This window comes from Polyodon spathula, chromosome 14 (assembly GCF_017654505.1).
Source record: "Polyodon spathula isolate WHYD16114869_AA chromosome 14, ASM1765450v1, whole genome shotgun sequence".
Taxonomy (NCBI): Eukaryota; Metazoa; Chordata; class Actinopteri; order Acipenseriformes; family Polyodontidae; genus Polyodon; species Polyodon spathula.
The window spans coordinates 34,064,975-34,077,474 of record NC_054547.1 but is presented as its reverse complement, the minus strand read 5'-3'; the positions used below and the strand labels follow the sequence as shown (position 1 = coordinate 34,077,474).

At 36.9% G+C, this 12,500-nt stretch overlaps 1 protein-coding gene across 3 annotated transcripts in view; it reads right to left on the bottom strand.

Annotated features, from left to right (window-relative positions):
* LOC121327203 (neprilysin-like) overlaps positions 1–12,500 on the bottom strand; it is a 27,060-nt gene that overhangs the window by 11,087 nt on the left and 3,473 nt on the right. For all 3 annotated transcript variants that reach the window (XM_041271082.1, XM_041271084.1, XM_041271083.1), the window contains exons 3-17: positions 12,292–12,464; positions 11,186–11,221; positions 10,932–11,093; positions 7,458–7,538; positions 7,025–7,120; positions 6,801–6,919; positions 6,352–6,417; positions 4,699–4,833; positions 4,406–4,507; positions 4,150–4,286; positions 3,972–4,065; positions 3,591–3,719; positions 2,884–2,982; positions 1,235–1,312; positions 341–444 (exon numbers count right to left, since the gene is read on the bottom strand). In XM_041271082.1, coding sequence (XP_041127016.1) covers positions 341–444; positions 1,235–1,312; positions 2,884–2,982; positions 3,591–3,719; positions 3,972–4,065; positions 4,150–4,286; positions 4,406–4,507; positions 4,699–4,833; positions 6,352–6,417; positions 6,801–6,919; positions 7,025–7,120; positions 7,458–7,538; positions 10,932–11,093; positions 11,186–11,221; positions 12,292–12,454 — 1,601 coding nt within the window. In that variant the 5' untranslated portion in view covers positions 12,455–12,464. The remainder of the gene's footprint in view (positions 1–340; positions 445–1,234; positions 1,313–2,883; positions 2,983–3,590; positions 3,720–3,971; positions 4,066–4,149; positions 4,287–4,405; positions 4,508–4,698; positions 4,834–6,351; positions 6,418–6,800; positions 6,920–7,024; positions 7,121–7,457; positions 7,539–10,931; positions 11,094–11,185; positions 11,222–12,291; positions 12,465–12,500) is intronic.

Genomic DNA, 12,500 nt, shown 5'->3' with positions numbered 1-12,500 from the left:
CTATTCATAACCAAAAACCCGCCCCCCAAAACAGCAGCTAAAACATGGATATAAAAGACAAAACACTCGATATAACTGTATGTAAAATATCACAGAGGAGCCACCAGATTTAGATCCACCCTCTTTTTTAATAAATTGTAGGGATTAGTTACAGCTCTATCAGTAAACTTTTCTACTTTTAAAACACAAATACATTTTTGTCAGTTGATATTTATATTAGCAAAATACTTAATCAGATATCTTGATGTGTTTGGAGTTTTGAATACATTTTGTATGGCATATAAAAATGGAGATGGAGGCTTCAAAATGTATAAAATGTATAAAGAAATAAGATACATACTCTTCCTTGTCAACTTTCTCTCCCAGTTTCTTTAAACGCTTTTTTTGTCCAAATTCCAGGTTCTGTAGAATGTTCTCAAAGTATTCTTCCACTTTGTAGTTTAACTAAAATGGAAGGCCGTAAAGGCAGAGGTTAGCTTTGATCCTCACACAGCCTTATTATTCCTTGTAACTACCATAAAGCTAAAACATATGCGATTTCTCCGCAGGCACAAAGTAGCAGCAGTTTTCCAAATGTCAAAACCTACTCCACAGAGCTTAGGCCAGTATCCTTGTTTTGAAAAACAACTGCATTGCATTGGAGGGCTCAAACTATTTCTAGTTGCTTTATTTTTATTTGGAATTCCTCTCTTCCAGGGTATATGGGGTTTGTTTTAGCGACACGAGATCAGATGTATTTTATTTGGTGGTCTCCATCTACAAAAACACCAAGCAAGTCCAGCCCAACCAGCCCCAAGTAGGATGGGAGGGGCTATGGCTACTTACCCAGTGGTTTGGCTGGTAAAGGAAGCTGGCAGATTAGTTTAGGCGATTGTAAAGGCAGGTTTTGCTTTTGTTTTCTAGCCACCAAAAGCCTATTGCTTTCGATTCAAAATTGAAACTCTTTTAAAACAATTACTGATATTTAGTGCAATTATAATGCAAATAATTTAAACTTAGAAACAGTTGGTATGCCCAACATGTAACTCCTGTACTCTGGAACATTTTATCACTACAGATTACAGCGTGACTTGAGCATGTACTGTCAGAGTCATGCCACACTACACAAACAAACCTTGCCCTCCATGCGGTTGCAATAATCGTTTACTTTACAGATATTGTTTGATAATGTAATCGTAACCTCACCAATGCTGTACCACATTGTATCTGTTGATATATATTATTTCAAACTCACATCTTTATACTGATTATTCAGTTTGGCATCATCTTTGACATCCTCTGGATATCCAATCCTCTCTCTTATGGCTTTGGCCTACAAAAAAATGAAAAAGGATCAGCAAACTCTCTGGATTACTATTATTAATAATAGTACTACTACTACTACTACTAATACTAATAATAATAATAATAATAATTATAATAATATACACTGTGCATTATAAAACTGTAATTCTGCCAAGGGTTTCAGTGTCTCCAGAAACCCAAAATAGAATTACAGCCTTTAGCTGTGGTGTATATAACTTCTTATAATACATGGTGACATATCAGACAGGAAATGAAGGACTAGCAATGTTTATTTTAAACAACTGAAGAAGTGTTGAGAATCACATTGGAAAGTTTGGTGATTTCCTCATCATCAAGATCCTCTGCTTTTTGACAGCCATCAGTCCACACTGCCTAACATCCTAGAGAGCATGTAGCTGAGGCAATGTCTTACTAACTTTATGTCGCTCATCGTTTTTCTAAGAGTACTTGCGTCATTCTGCTCTTGCACAAAGTTTGTTGTGTTCGTGCACCGGTTAGCAGTTTTATCAACTGTATCATACACAGGTCTCGCGCCACCATGGCATATAATAAGACTGTAAAACACTGGAATGGATAGCAAACTATTGTTCACCATATATAATAATAATAGTAATAATAATAATAATAATAATAATAATAATAATAATAATAATAATAATAATAATAATAATATTTAGTTTGCTAATTGGCACAGTTATAAAAACAATATATAGTGAAAAAAGGTTGTTGATAAAGCTGGTTCAGGAGTTTTAGTGCTGAACTAATGACATCTGTTTTCGATTAATAAAGAAGACAGACAAGATTCTATTGAAGCATCTTTTCTTATATAACAATAAATAATACATTCTAATTAACTAGCCTACACATAAGAGCCACAAATTAGTGTTCTTCTTATTGTTTTTATTTTTTTGATAAGGGTGCACACATTGCATTGGAAATTTGGGAAATCTGAATCTAAAACACTTTCCCTTTTCCTTCTTGCAATGATTAATTATCAAGGAACTGAAAAACATGTGTGACATATGCATGTCCCTATTGAAGGAAGCTTAGCCAGCAGTACAATACAGATATAATCTACAGTGAATTCCATTATCCAGCAGTGAAACACTGTTGCCAGGTCTTATCATCAGTCTAGATGAAGAATGAAAGTCATACACAACTGAATACACTAACAGCAGACCCCTCTCAACTAACCCCAGGTTGCTAATCAGTAAACCAGCATAGCTGATTTCAGAGAGTCCAGTTTACTGGAGGTTAATGTATATTATTTGGTTGTTGCAGTCAAGTGTATGTTTCTGGAACCATTATGAGTCACGCAGCTTGTTTTATGAAACAGGCACTCAAGATTTTGAGACAAAGCGTACCTTGTCTAAATCTAATAATCTAATAACTGCAAACCCTAGCAACTCTTCTAGATTACTATTATTACAGCAAAGAAAATGGAGAAAAAAGCCACTGCGAAAGCCTTTGAGAAGACAAATTCTAACTGAAAAACCCGGATACCAGGTCACTGTCAATGCATTCCAACCAATAGGGCATGGTAGACTAAATGAACAGTTAAAGAAATCAGTGGTTAACCTTTTCTTCAGCTTTTCTTTTGGTTTCCACATCCATCCATTCAATTTCATCCAAGCTCTGAATGAATACTTCTCGAATCTGAGCAATCATTTCATCAACCTAGATTAAAAAAAATAAAAAAAAAACATACTGTATGCTGCACAATTTCTGAAAAGCTATACCATTTTACTGGATCCACTCAATGTGTTAGAAATTGGCTATGGCATGAAGGGTATTATAATAAATACATTTGATAATGTTCCGAGTCAGAATTGGGCTATGAATTTTGATAAACCCGGATCAGCTAAAAGGGTTCTTTCCCTCATAGACAGAATCATATTAGAGGTGATTTTAAAAAAGGCTTTCATTTTCTAAAACTTGAAAAGAACTGTGGGCAGCCGTTTAAAAAATGGGTCCTGTACAGGTCAGATGGGCAGTTTGACATGTTCAATTTTCTGCTTGTATTTGACTTTGCATTTGACTGTAGCAAATTGTGGACAATCAACACGCTGTTGCCTTTCCCAAGCAAAGCGTCTCTGTGATTATGAGCTGTGCTGCTGATCTGTTTCACTTGTGCTCTGATTTGCAGGCAGTCAAACATTGCTGTTTGATGACAACAAACGACACCACAGGTCACCCGTTAGACAGGATAAAACTAGTTCAATAAAACACTGACCTAAGGAATCCTGTTCATCTGAAGTCATGAAACACCTTGATGCTAAACCTACCATGTGTTTACTTTCTCCAGCAAAGGCTTCCTCTACATAGAGTCTTCCGACAGCATTCTCCAAGTTGCCGTTCACATAGTTTGCACACTGACGCCAAACTGCTGTTTCAGATGTTGTTCCATAAAGAGCCTGTTCAGGACAGTGTATCATGAGCAGCAAATATTTGACATTGTCATTTTCACCCTGAACTGGAAGAACAAACCTCTGTGAATTGGGGTTAGGTGGCCTTTGAGACACTGTCAATAACAGTAATAACTAGTGCCTGTGTATTTTTGCTGTGGACACCTTACTTTACATAGGATCAGAAACTTCAGGCAGCTGGATATGAATTTTGACAACCTCATGCATGGGTCAGTCAAATGAACCTAAGAGGTAACCTACCTTACGGAAAGCTTTTCTTGTATCTTTGTAGACACGACTTAGACTGTTAACCAGATCCATTACATAGCGCCACACTATGTAGTTTTGAATATCCCTGTATGGAATAAACAAGAACTGTGCTAAGAAATGCACAGTGCTGTACTGTTGTCTGAATATACAAATGCGTCAGCGTACGTACCTTGCACTGTAGTCAGAAAGAATAGGCTTTAATTTCCTAAGATACTCTGGGGCATAAACAACAACATGTTCCTGCCCTGTTACGGAAATATTCACAACTCCCATGATAGTATTGGTAAAACTTGTCCAGTTGAATTGCTGTAATAAAGTAAGCAATTGTGTAAGTCTTGAAACTTATTTGTAGAGATCTGGTGTAGACATGTGTGCATTTGAAGTTTAAATCTCAAAAACGTAACAAGTTGCAGAAGTGTACTTACCTTTGCATCAACTTGTAATGAAAAGTTATTCTCCATAGCATTTAATTCCATTTTGTTATATAACAGAATGGGGTCATTTCTGTCTTCTGTTTTTGTAGTAGCCTACAACGTAGACAAGAATCATATAACATAACAAAATAAAATGTACCCGCTATTATTTTCATCAGCTTTAAACACATGTGTTATTCCTTGTTACATTCATCACACTAATGCCAAGCCCCGGTATTTATCTATCTGTTCATACATGTAACCTTAAATAAATAAATAAAAAATACATATATTTTTTTTTTTACATTAGCAATTTTTTTCTCCAGGTCCATAACTCTTTCCAGCTCAGTTCTGATCAGGGATTCATTGATTGGCAGGTTCTTCTCCTTGCGTATCAGCGTTGCAACATCTATCATGAAATGTACATATGCAGTGCATGCCTACATGAAAAGAAAGAAGCGTAGAGGTCAACTGTCAGTCCTAATTTAAATATCTGAACAGTGTTTATGTGATTTGTTCTTTTTTGTTTTTAAATCTAACCTCATTCCAAAGGGTTTGAGCTTTCTCATAATTCCAGGCCACCCCCTGGATTATTCTTAAGGGAAATAAATACAAGTATACAGTACATATAATTATGACTAATTACCTACTGTGTCAAGGCAAAAGCTCAGCCCTTAAAGAAAATAGGAAATGGGAACAGGAAGCCAAAATATGGGCAAGTAAAAAATATTTAAACTGACAGAAAATCCTATGTTGGAGATTGCATGTAATAAAGTAGGGAACCAAAAGGAAACCATACACCGTATAATGCTAGCAGCTGAACAGCTGGAGGTGAATTTCAGCTTGTAATTAGTCAGTACTGGGAGAGGCCCCGCTAATCTCAATCCCTGGTGTTTGCTTTCTTATTGGGGGCTGTTTTGGGTTTATCCCTGGAGTATCACCGTGGGTGGTTTAAGATTGCTTGTTGTTTGAATCTAGGGGTCAGGCTCATGGGAATACTAGCACAAGGGGTGGAATACCAGGCTGGGACGCAGTGAGAGATATGCTTTTCAGCACAGAGCCTCTGCTGTGTACGTTTTCAGCCAAACAACCAATAAATACAGGAAGAATTGAACATCTACAAAATAGAATATATTCCACTATTAGGATGCATTGCCAACTAAAGTGATAAAATGATGAATGATTAGGTTGATAGTCCACTGCTCTTAAACAGGCCATTGGACACTCATTTGGGTGTGATCTCATTATTTTTAATTATTCATTTTGAAATGTAATAGCAATGAATAAAAATAATACAACAGTGGGAAATAATTTAACATTTAATGTGATGATAGTATTACAGATTAGCTCCTGGTGCACCTGCCTTCACATATGAAACACATGAGGCCAGTGATGCCAATCTTATCAAGGACATCCATGGCAGCCACACTGCTAAAGGTAATATCACTGTCTGTGGATCATTCACTGTGTACACTATTCAAGAAGGGTAGAATTCAGAAGAAAAAGATGTAAATGAACTGTACAGCTTGAATACTGTAGATGAAAACACATTGCAGGGAACATAATGAGATAACATACACTTAACTCTTCCTGTCACAGCACTGAATCAGCTGCCACACTGTTATGTTTTATCCTATCCGTAATTCCTGGTTATCTTAGCTATTGCAAACATTGCTCTCAAGTCAAGACCTTATCTGCAGCTAAAAATAACATTGTGATGAGCTGTCCTCATAATCTGAAGTACGTGTGCCTGTTTTCCTTATCAAACTAACACCTTGACAGACCCTCTAAAATAACCTTTCAGCTTAAAGAACAGAACTGAAAACCCTCACTCCCCATGAGCCTCGGACCCATTCAAAGTTATCTCAAAAACATTTAAGGCCCCCTAAGCACGTTAACACTATATCTATAGCTATGCCATATCTATGCCTTACAGTAGAAACTGAGTAATCACATACCTCTTCATAGGCACCACTGCATTCATAGTAATCACGAGAGGGAAGACCAAGCCCAGGCTGATCAAACTGTGAAAAATATCAGAAACAATGTGTTTACTGACAACTATGTCTATATATGTTTAAATCCTTAGACCCCAATAATTATTATATACGTATTTACAAACATACATGCACCACCCTTCAACACGCGAGACCCAACAATGTCCCAATATTTATAGCAGGGAAGAGATCATACACAAAAAAAACCCCCCAAAAAAACATACATACCCTTAAGTTTTTTATTTTTAAGCTATGCAATCAATTCTAATTGAGAAAATGAACAGCTCTATAAAACAATTATTTTTAGAGTGCACTATTTATATTTGTTAAATAATTATTAAATAATAATAATTGTTAAAAAAAAAATGTTTTACTGAATACATCTTTCATGTGTTGCTTTTCAAACTTACATGAATAATGTGCACATTTGAGGCTTTGTCATCTGTTCCGACAAAAAAGTTAATAAGGACTTGTTTTCCATAATTAGCATTCAGTGCGGCTATTGCGTTTTCTAGAGTCCACTTAGTTCCTGATAAAATCAAACAGAATTAAATTATTGTAATAATCCTTGGTTTTAGCATACCTGATTCAAGGTACAAAGGATTCTGTGCTCTACACAAACATGTTAACTTACCATATGTATTTTCCCAATCATCACTTGCCACAGGCCATTCGAGTACCTTTGGTAACATATTTATTAATGGAAGTCCCCTTCTGTTCTCAATGGTTGCTGCAGGGAAGTAAAATATTGAATAACACAATGCACTGTTTAAACACAACATAATCAGAGAAGTACTGTATATAGAGCAGTACAGTGTCTATAGCTGCTCCAGGGAAAGGGCACTGCCCCATGGCTGGTTAATGAGCATTATGGACAAACAAAACTGCTCCCATACTCACCTGAAACACTCACCTCTGCATTTGGTCCGTTTTAAAAAAAGTTGGCTTAACCACAGGGTGAAATATGTTAATGGCCCCATGAATATGATCAGGTTTGTTTAAATAAATGACCAGCCTGGGTATATCCACTGAAACAAGAAATAGTTAATGATGTTTGTGAAACTCACTCTCATTTGTGCACGACTTATACAGAGTCTTTGCTTTTTTCAATGCGCTAATGTCTGCCGTGTCGGGTTTCTCCAGAACATCTATGGAACAAGACAGAAACAAAAAAAAACAAAAACAAAAAAATGAAATGAAAGCAAGATCATTAGCAGTACTTATGTGGGGGTTGGGATTACTTACCTCCACGTCAGCAAAGGACAGCTAGCACAGCTTTGTATTTAATAATATATTTTGTAAGTACTTTGGACAAAGCACTCTCTTCTCCTACCTGCACTGTATCTGGTGTGAAAATCCTACACAAATCACATTGCTCACCTAGAGAAATGGGTTACATGCATTGCCCACTATGGCCGTGAATACCAAATTAGAGCTATCTGTATCATGAACAACTAGATCACCTACATTCAGCATACGTTCATGGACAGACTCTTCCGTAAATCCTCAGGCTCAGACATGCTTACTAAGTGGTGAAGACATATGTACAAATAGGCATCTCCAATACATCGCTGTTTTCATGGCAGAAGAAGCTACCTAGTAAACTGTGTTACAATAACAGGCCCATCTTGTGAATATCCCACTGTTGACTTAAGATGAGTTTTTGAGACTCATGTCATCTTTACACTATTAACCTCTGCTCCAATGGCTTTATGTGTTATTCTGCAATTGGGAAGAAGAAAAAACAAACCATTTTTGTTTTAGTGAGATCAGCCTAAAAATGCTTAGCTTCTGATAGTTATGTATTTATGTTTTTTGTGATATGTATACATCTGCCTGAGCATCTTCAGTTTCCACTATTTATGATCCAATTTATTTTTAATTAATCAAGTATGGGAACTGTTTCAGGATCTTCCTGAGAAAGGCTACAGATCAGCTTTGTTTGATTGGATTATGAATATCATGGTGTCAGATCAGCATGAACCACTCTGGCACTGTGCCCTATGCCAGGATTAGAATCGCTCCAAGACCGACGCTTACTGGTGTGCTTCAGTGCATTCTATTGTGGGCTTATTTGGCTTGAAAGGGAGAAGCCAGTCATTATTTTAGAAGTTGTACCTAGAACTAATGGTGTAGTAAGACTGCAAAAATGTAACCCCCCCTTCTTGAGTATTCCATGCACACCGATTACCCACAAATGCAGGCTTGGTGATCCAGTGATTAAAGAAAAGGGCTTGCAACCAGAAATTTCCCGGTTCAAATCCCAGCTCAGCCAATGACCCTGAGCAAGTCACTTAATTAACCTCCTTGTGCTCCATCTTTGAGATGAGACGTAAAACACAAGGTCCTATTGTAAGTGACTGCAGAAGCAGTTGTTGATGCATAGTTCACCCCCCAGTCTTTGTAAGTAGCTTTGGATAAAAAGTGTCCGCTAATTGACTTAGTAGTAATAATAAATGTAATATTCCATAGAACAAAGGGCTGCACAAAGAGTTGCAATAATTCAACTGCTCTGTCTGAAAAGCCTCTCAGACTTGACCCAAGCACAGGAATATTACATTTCCAATTCAAATGGAGGAAATCCCAGCCAGAGAGGCTTACAGGATATCCGATCAAGCTCTAAGAAGGGTTTTATTTTATTTTTTTTGCCACAGGGAACTTAAAACATGTGAACCCAGCGTCAGTGACTATTAACAATAATAATAATAATAATAATAATAATAATAATAATAATAATAATAATAATAATAAATAAATAAATAAATAAATAAATACATCTGGAAAACAGTCCCAACCTGCATACCAATGTTAATCAACTCTTTCAAATCAGACGTCTTACCTCTTATTAGACGTGTAGAGTACCTGGATGATATGGCTTTATTGCTGGATTTAAATCATAGCTCTGTGATTAGTGATTAGAAACCAAGAAGCAATATAACCTTATCGCGCTGTATTTGCATATCCCATAGAGCTCTCTGTACTGAACTAAACCCTAAAAGGACCAGAGGACCACAAAATAAACACCAGTGTTGTTTGTGCTAATAAGAGGTACGAAACAAACTGAAAACCATGCCTTTAAGTGGATAATGTATTCCATGCTTTGGTACCGATTATGTGCTCGTGAAGCAAAGAAAACATTATTGCAATGCATACCTACATTAAAATATCCCCTCTGTAAGGGTTTCCTGTAAAATGTTTTCAGCAGAGTGTTCTTACTGGAGGTTCAAATTCAAATTCAGATCACAATGGTATAATAATGTGGCATGTTTTACCTTTGCCAGTAACATATCATTGGAAGGTAATGTCAAATTGAATGCTGCCCTTGCTAGAATAAAGTAATTTGCAGTGACGGTGGAGTTACTTTTAAAAACATTTGAGAAAAAATTTAACTAGTTATAGTTACAGTTACAGTCGCTTCTCAAACACACTTAACATTTACAGTAATGCGTTACTCCTCCAACACTATGTGTGTATCCAACACAACGAGTAACCACATGTTCTAGTTACTAACATGGGGGGGGGGGGGGGGGGGGGGGGGGGGGGGGGGGGGGTTACAAAGGGGGAGTTTCCATGTCAGTCTAATGAAGGGGAAAGGAGGAAGTCAATAGCCATGCGTAGAGTTCTCGTGCTGTTTTCCTGGCTTTTGGGTGCAGGGAAAATCATTTTCCTATTTACATAGCCATAGGATCCAGATCCCAGATGAAAGATTCAAGACTTTGAATACACTGTACAAAAGAAGGACAACTCATAAACAGAACTGAAGCTGGCAAACTTTGATGTTTGATCTGAAAAAATAGATATTATTAAATATGATCAGCTAAATCCTTGCCAGCTGTTTGATATTATGAGGAGGAAGGAATTATGGATGGCTGCATCTCTTAATAAATGATACAAGATCAACATTAACTCCCTTACTATACTGTGCAATAGCAAAACTGCACTTGCAGAAACAAAACTATGGTAAGAGAAAGGGGACTTAAACCACAATGTATCTGATATGACCGTCTTAATTACAGCAGTTTTCATTTAAATTCTGGCCCGGGGCATATAGGATTAGACTCTGTTCTGAACAAGCTGATGTTTTTATTTTAAAAGCACACTTAAATGTTTAGTACATCCTCAAACAACTACTGATTTACTGTATTAGTATATATTTTAATCTAACAAATTACTTGTGCCAAAATGCAGTTATCATGTGTTACCAGTATTTGTTGAATTCATTGCTGAAGCCATCATTGTGCAAGTTCTTGATGTCCCACTTTTTTAAACTTTGCAGAGAGCTGCATTCCAACTTAGTTTTCTTAAACTATTGAAATTATAATGTTAATGGATTAAAAAAAAAAAAACAACCCAACAGAAAATGCATTCTCCTACAACACCTGCCGGCAAACTTAGCACCCCGGAAAACGTTTATTAAAAACAGCAGGTACTAGACAAGATAACTCAAGACAAGATGCGCTTGTACCAACAGCTGCATGCTTATTGCCATGAAAGTACTTTCTGACACTATGCTTTGAGGTGGTTTGAGAAACTATATTCACCTTTCATGACAACTTCTAGCTCATCTCTCAGAATGTCGAATGTACTGTAACGAGAGCTGGTTTCAGGAATGATGTGCTTCTTCAACCACCCTCCACAGGCATATTGGTAAAAATTTTGGCAAGGGTCTGCTGTTGTGTCCATATTTTCAAGTATACGGGCCGCTGTAAGATTTGAATAATGAAACAGAGTTATCATGTGTAAAAGGCAGGTGAAATAATACAAGACAGAAAACATGGTGTAGCGCACCGCTTACCCGACTTCGTACAATCTGCTGATTTGCAAATCCCATCTGTAAAAAAGAAACCACAGAAATATGACTCTACAGCAAACTATCCGTGCTATTTAATATCAAGCATTATCTTTATATCCTGACAGCTGCCACTTTTAAATGTGCTCATTAACAAATAAATCTGACTGCATGCATAATGCATGTACTTTGAGGCCATAATTATTAAAAAAAAAAAAAAGAAGACTATTATTTGTCAGTAGTGTAATAAGCTTCAAGAGGCCTAGGCAGTGACGATCAATTTTCTATCTAAAACATTTTTAGTTTTTGCACAACAGCTTGCTTTATTTTGTGTATTTTTTTTAATTGACTGTACCTGCTGTTTGTTCTTCTTGAGCACAGGAATTCATGTTGTGGATCTGTGTGCATTAGCGGTCTCAAAAGGATGTTTAAACATTTATTGTTCGTTAAAATTAAAAATGCAGTCAACGTGGGGCTAGCACCACAGAGCACCGTGTTTGCCATCTGTTCCAGTTTTATTGGACTAACACCTATTATTTCAATAGGCACAAAATACAACCGTTTGCTAACCTCCTTTGTTTAATACAAATACAGTGACAGCAGCTTCACTGAAATCAATCATATTCACCCTTTTCACATAAACCTGGTTTTAAGGTGATATTTGCTTGCTTGTGCATACAGTCCTTACTAAAATACAGTAGCATAGGCTACTGTACATTATATAAATAATACTGTCAATGCTCATCTTCTACTTTTTAATGAACAGACAAAATAATACAAGGCACTATAATGAATGTTAGGTTACTTACTGTAATTCGGGTTCCTTGAAAGAGAAGACGACCACCAACCAACGAGGTTCCATCGAACCCGTGAGGGTGACCCGAAAACCGAAACATGGCTTCCGTGGGTTGACTGTTTAATCCCTCGGTAGGCGGGACCGAGGTCATCACCCCAGGAAGGGGCCTATCGGCAGCTCTGATATAAAGAGCTCAGTAATACCTACCAATAGGCAGGCATATCCAATAAGTATGTTGGTGGTTGTCTTCCAATTGAAAGGGAACCATGTTCTGGCAGTTGAAATTACATCATTTTGTTTCTAGATTTGTACTTACCACCACCTTGTCTTACATATAAGGCTACCAGTGCGATCACCACAATCATGAGAAGAGCCACTATGGTCGTGAGTCCGATTTCCAGGGATGTCCATCGCAACTTCTTTTTAGATTTTGGCGCGTTATTGTCGATTATATCCATTTGGCTTTCTGATTTTCCCATAACAACGCACCTACAGAAATACAATTAAACTATACATAGTTATATA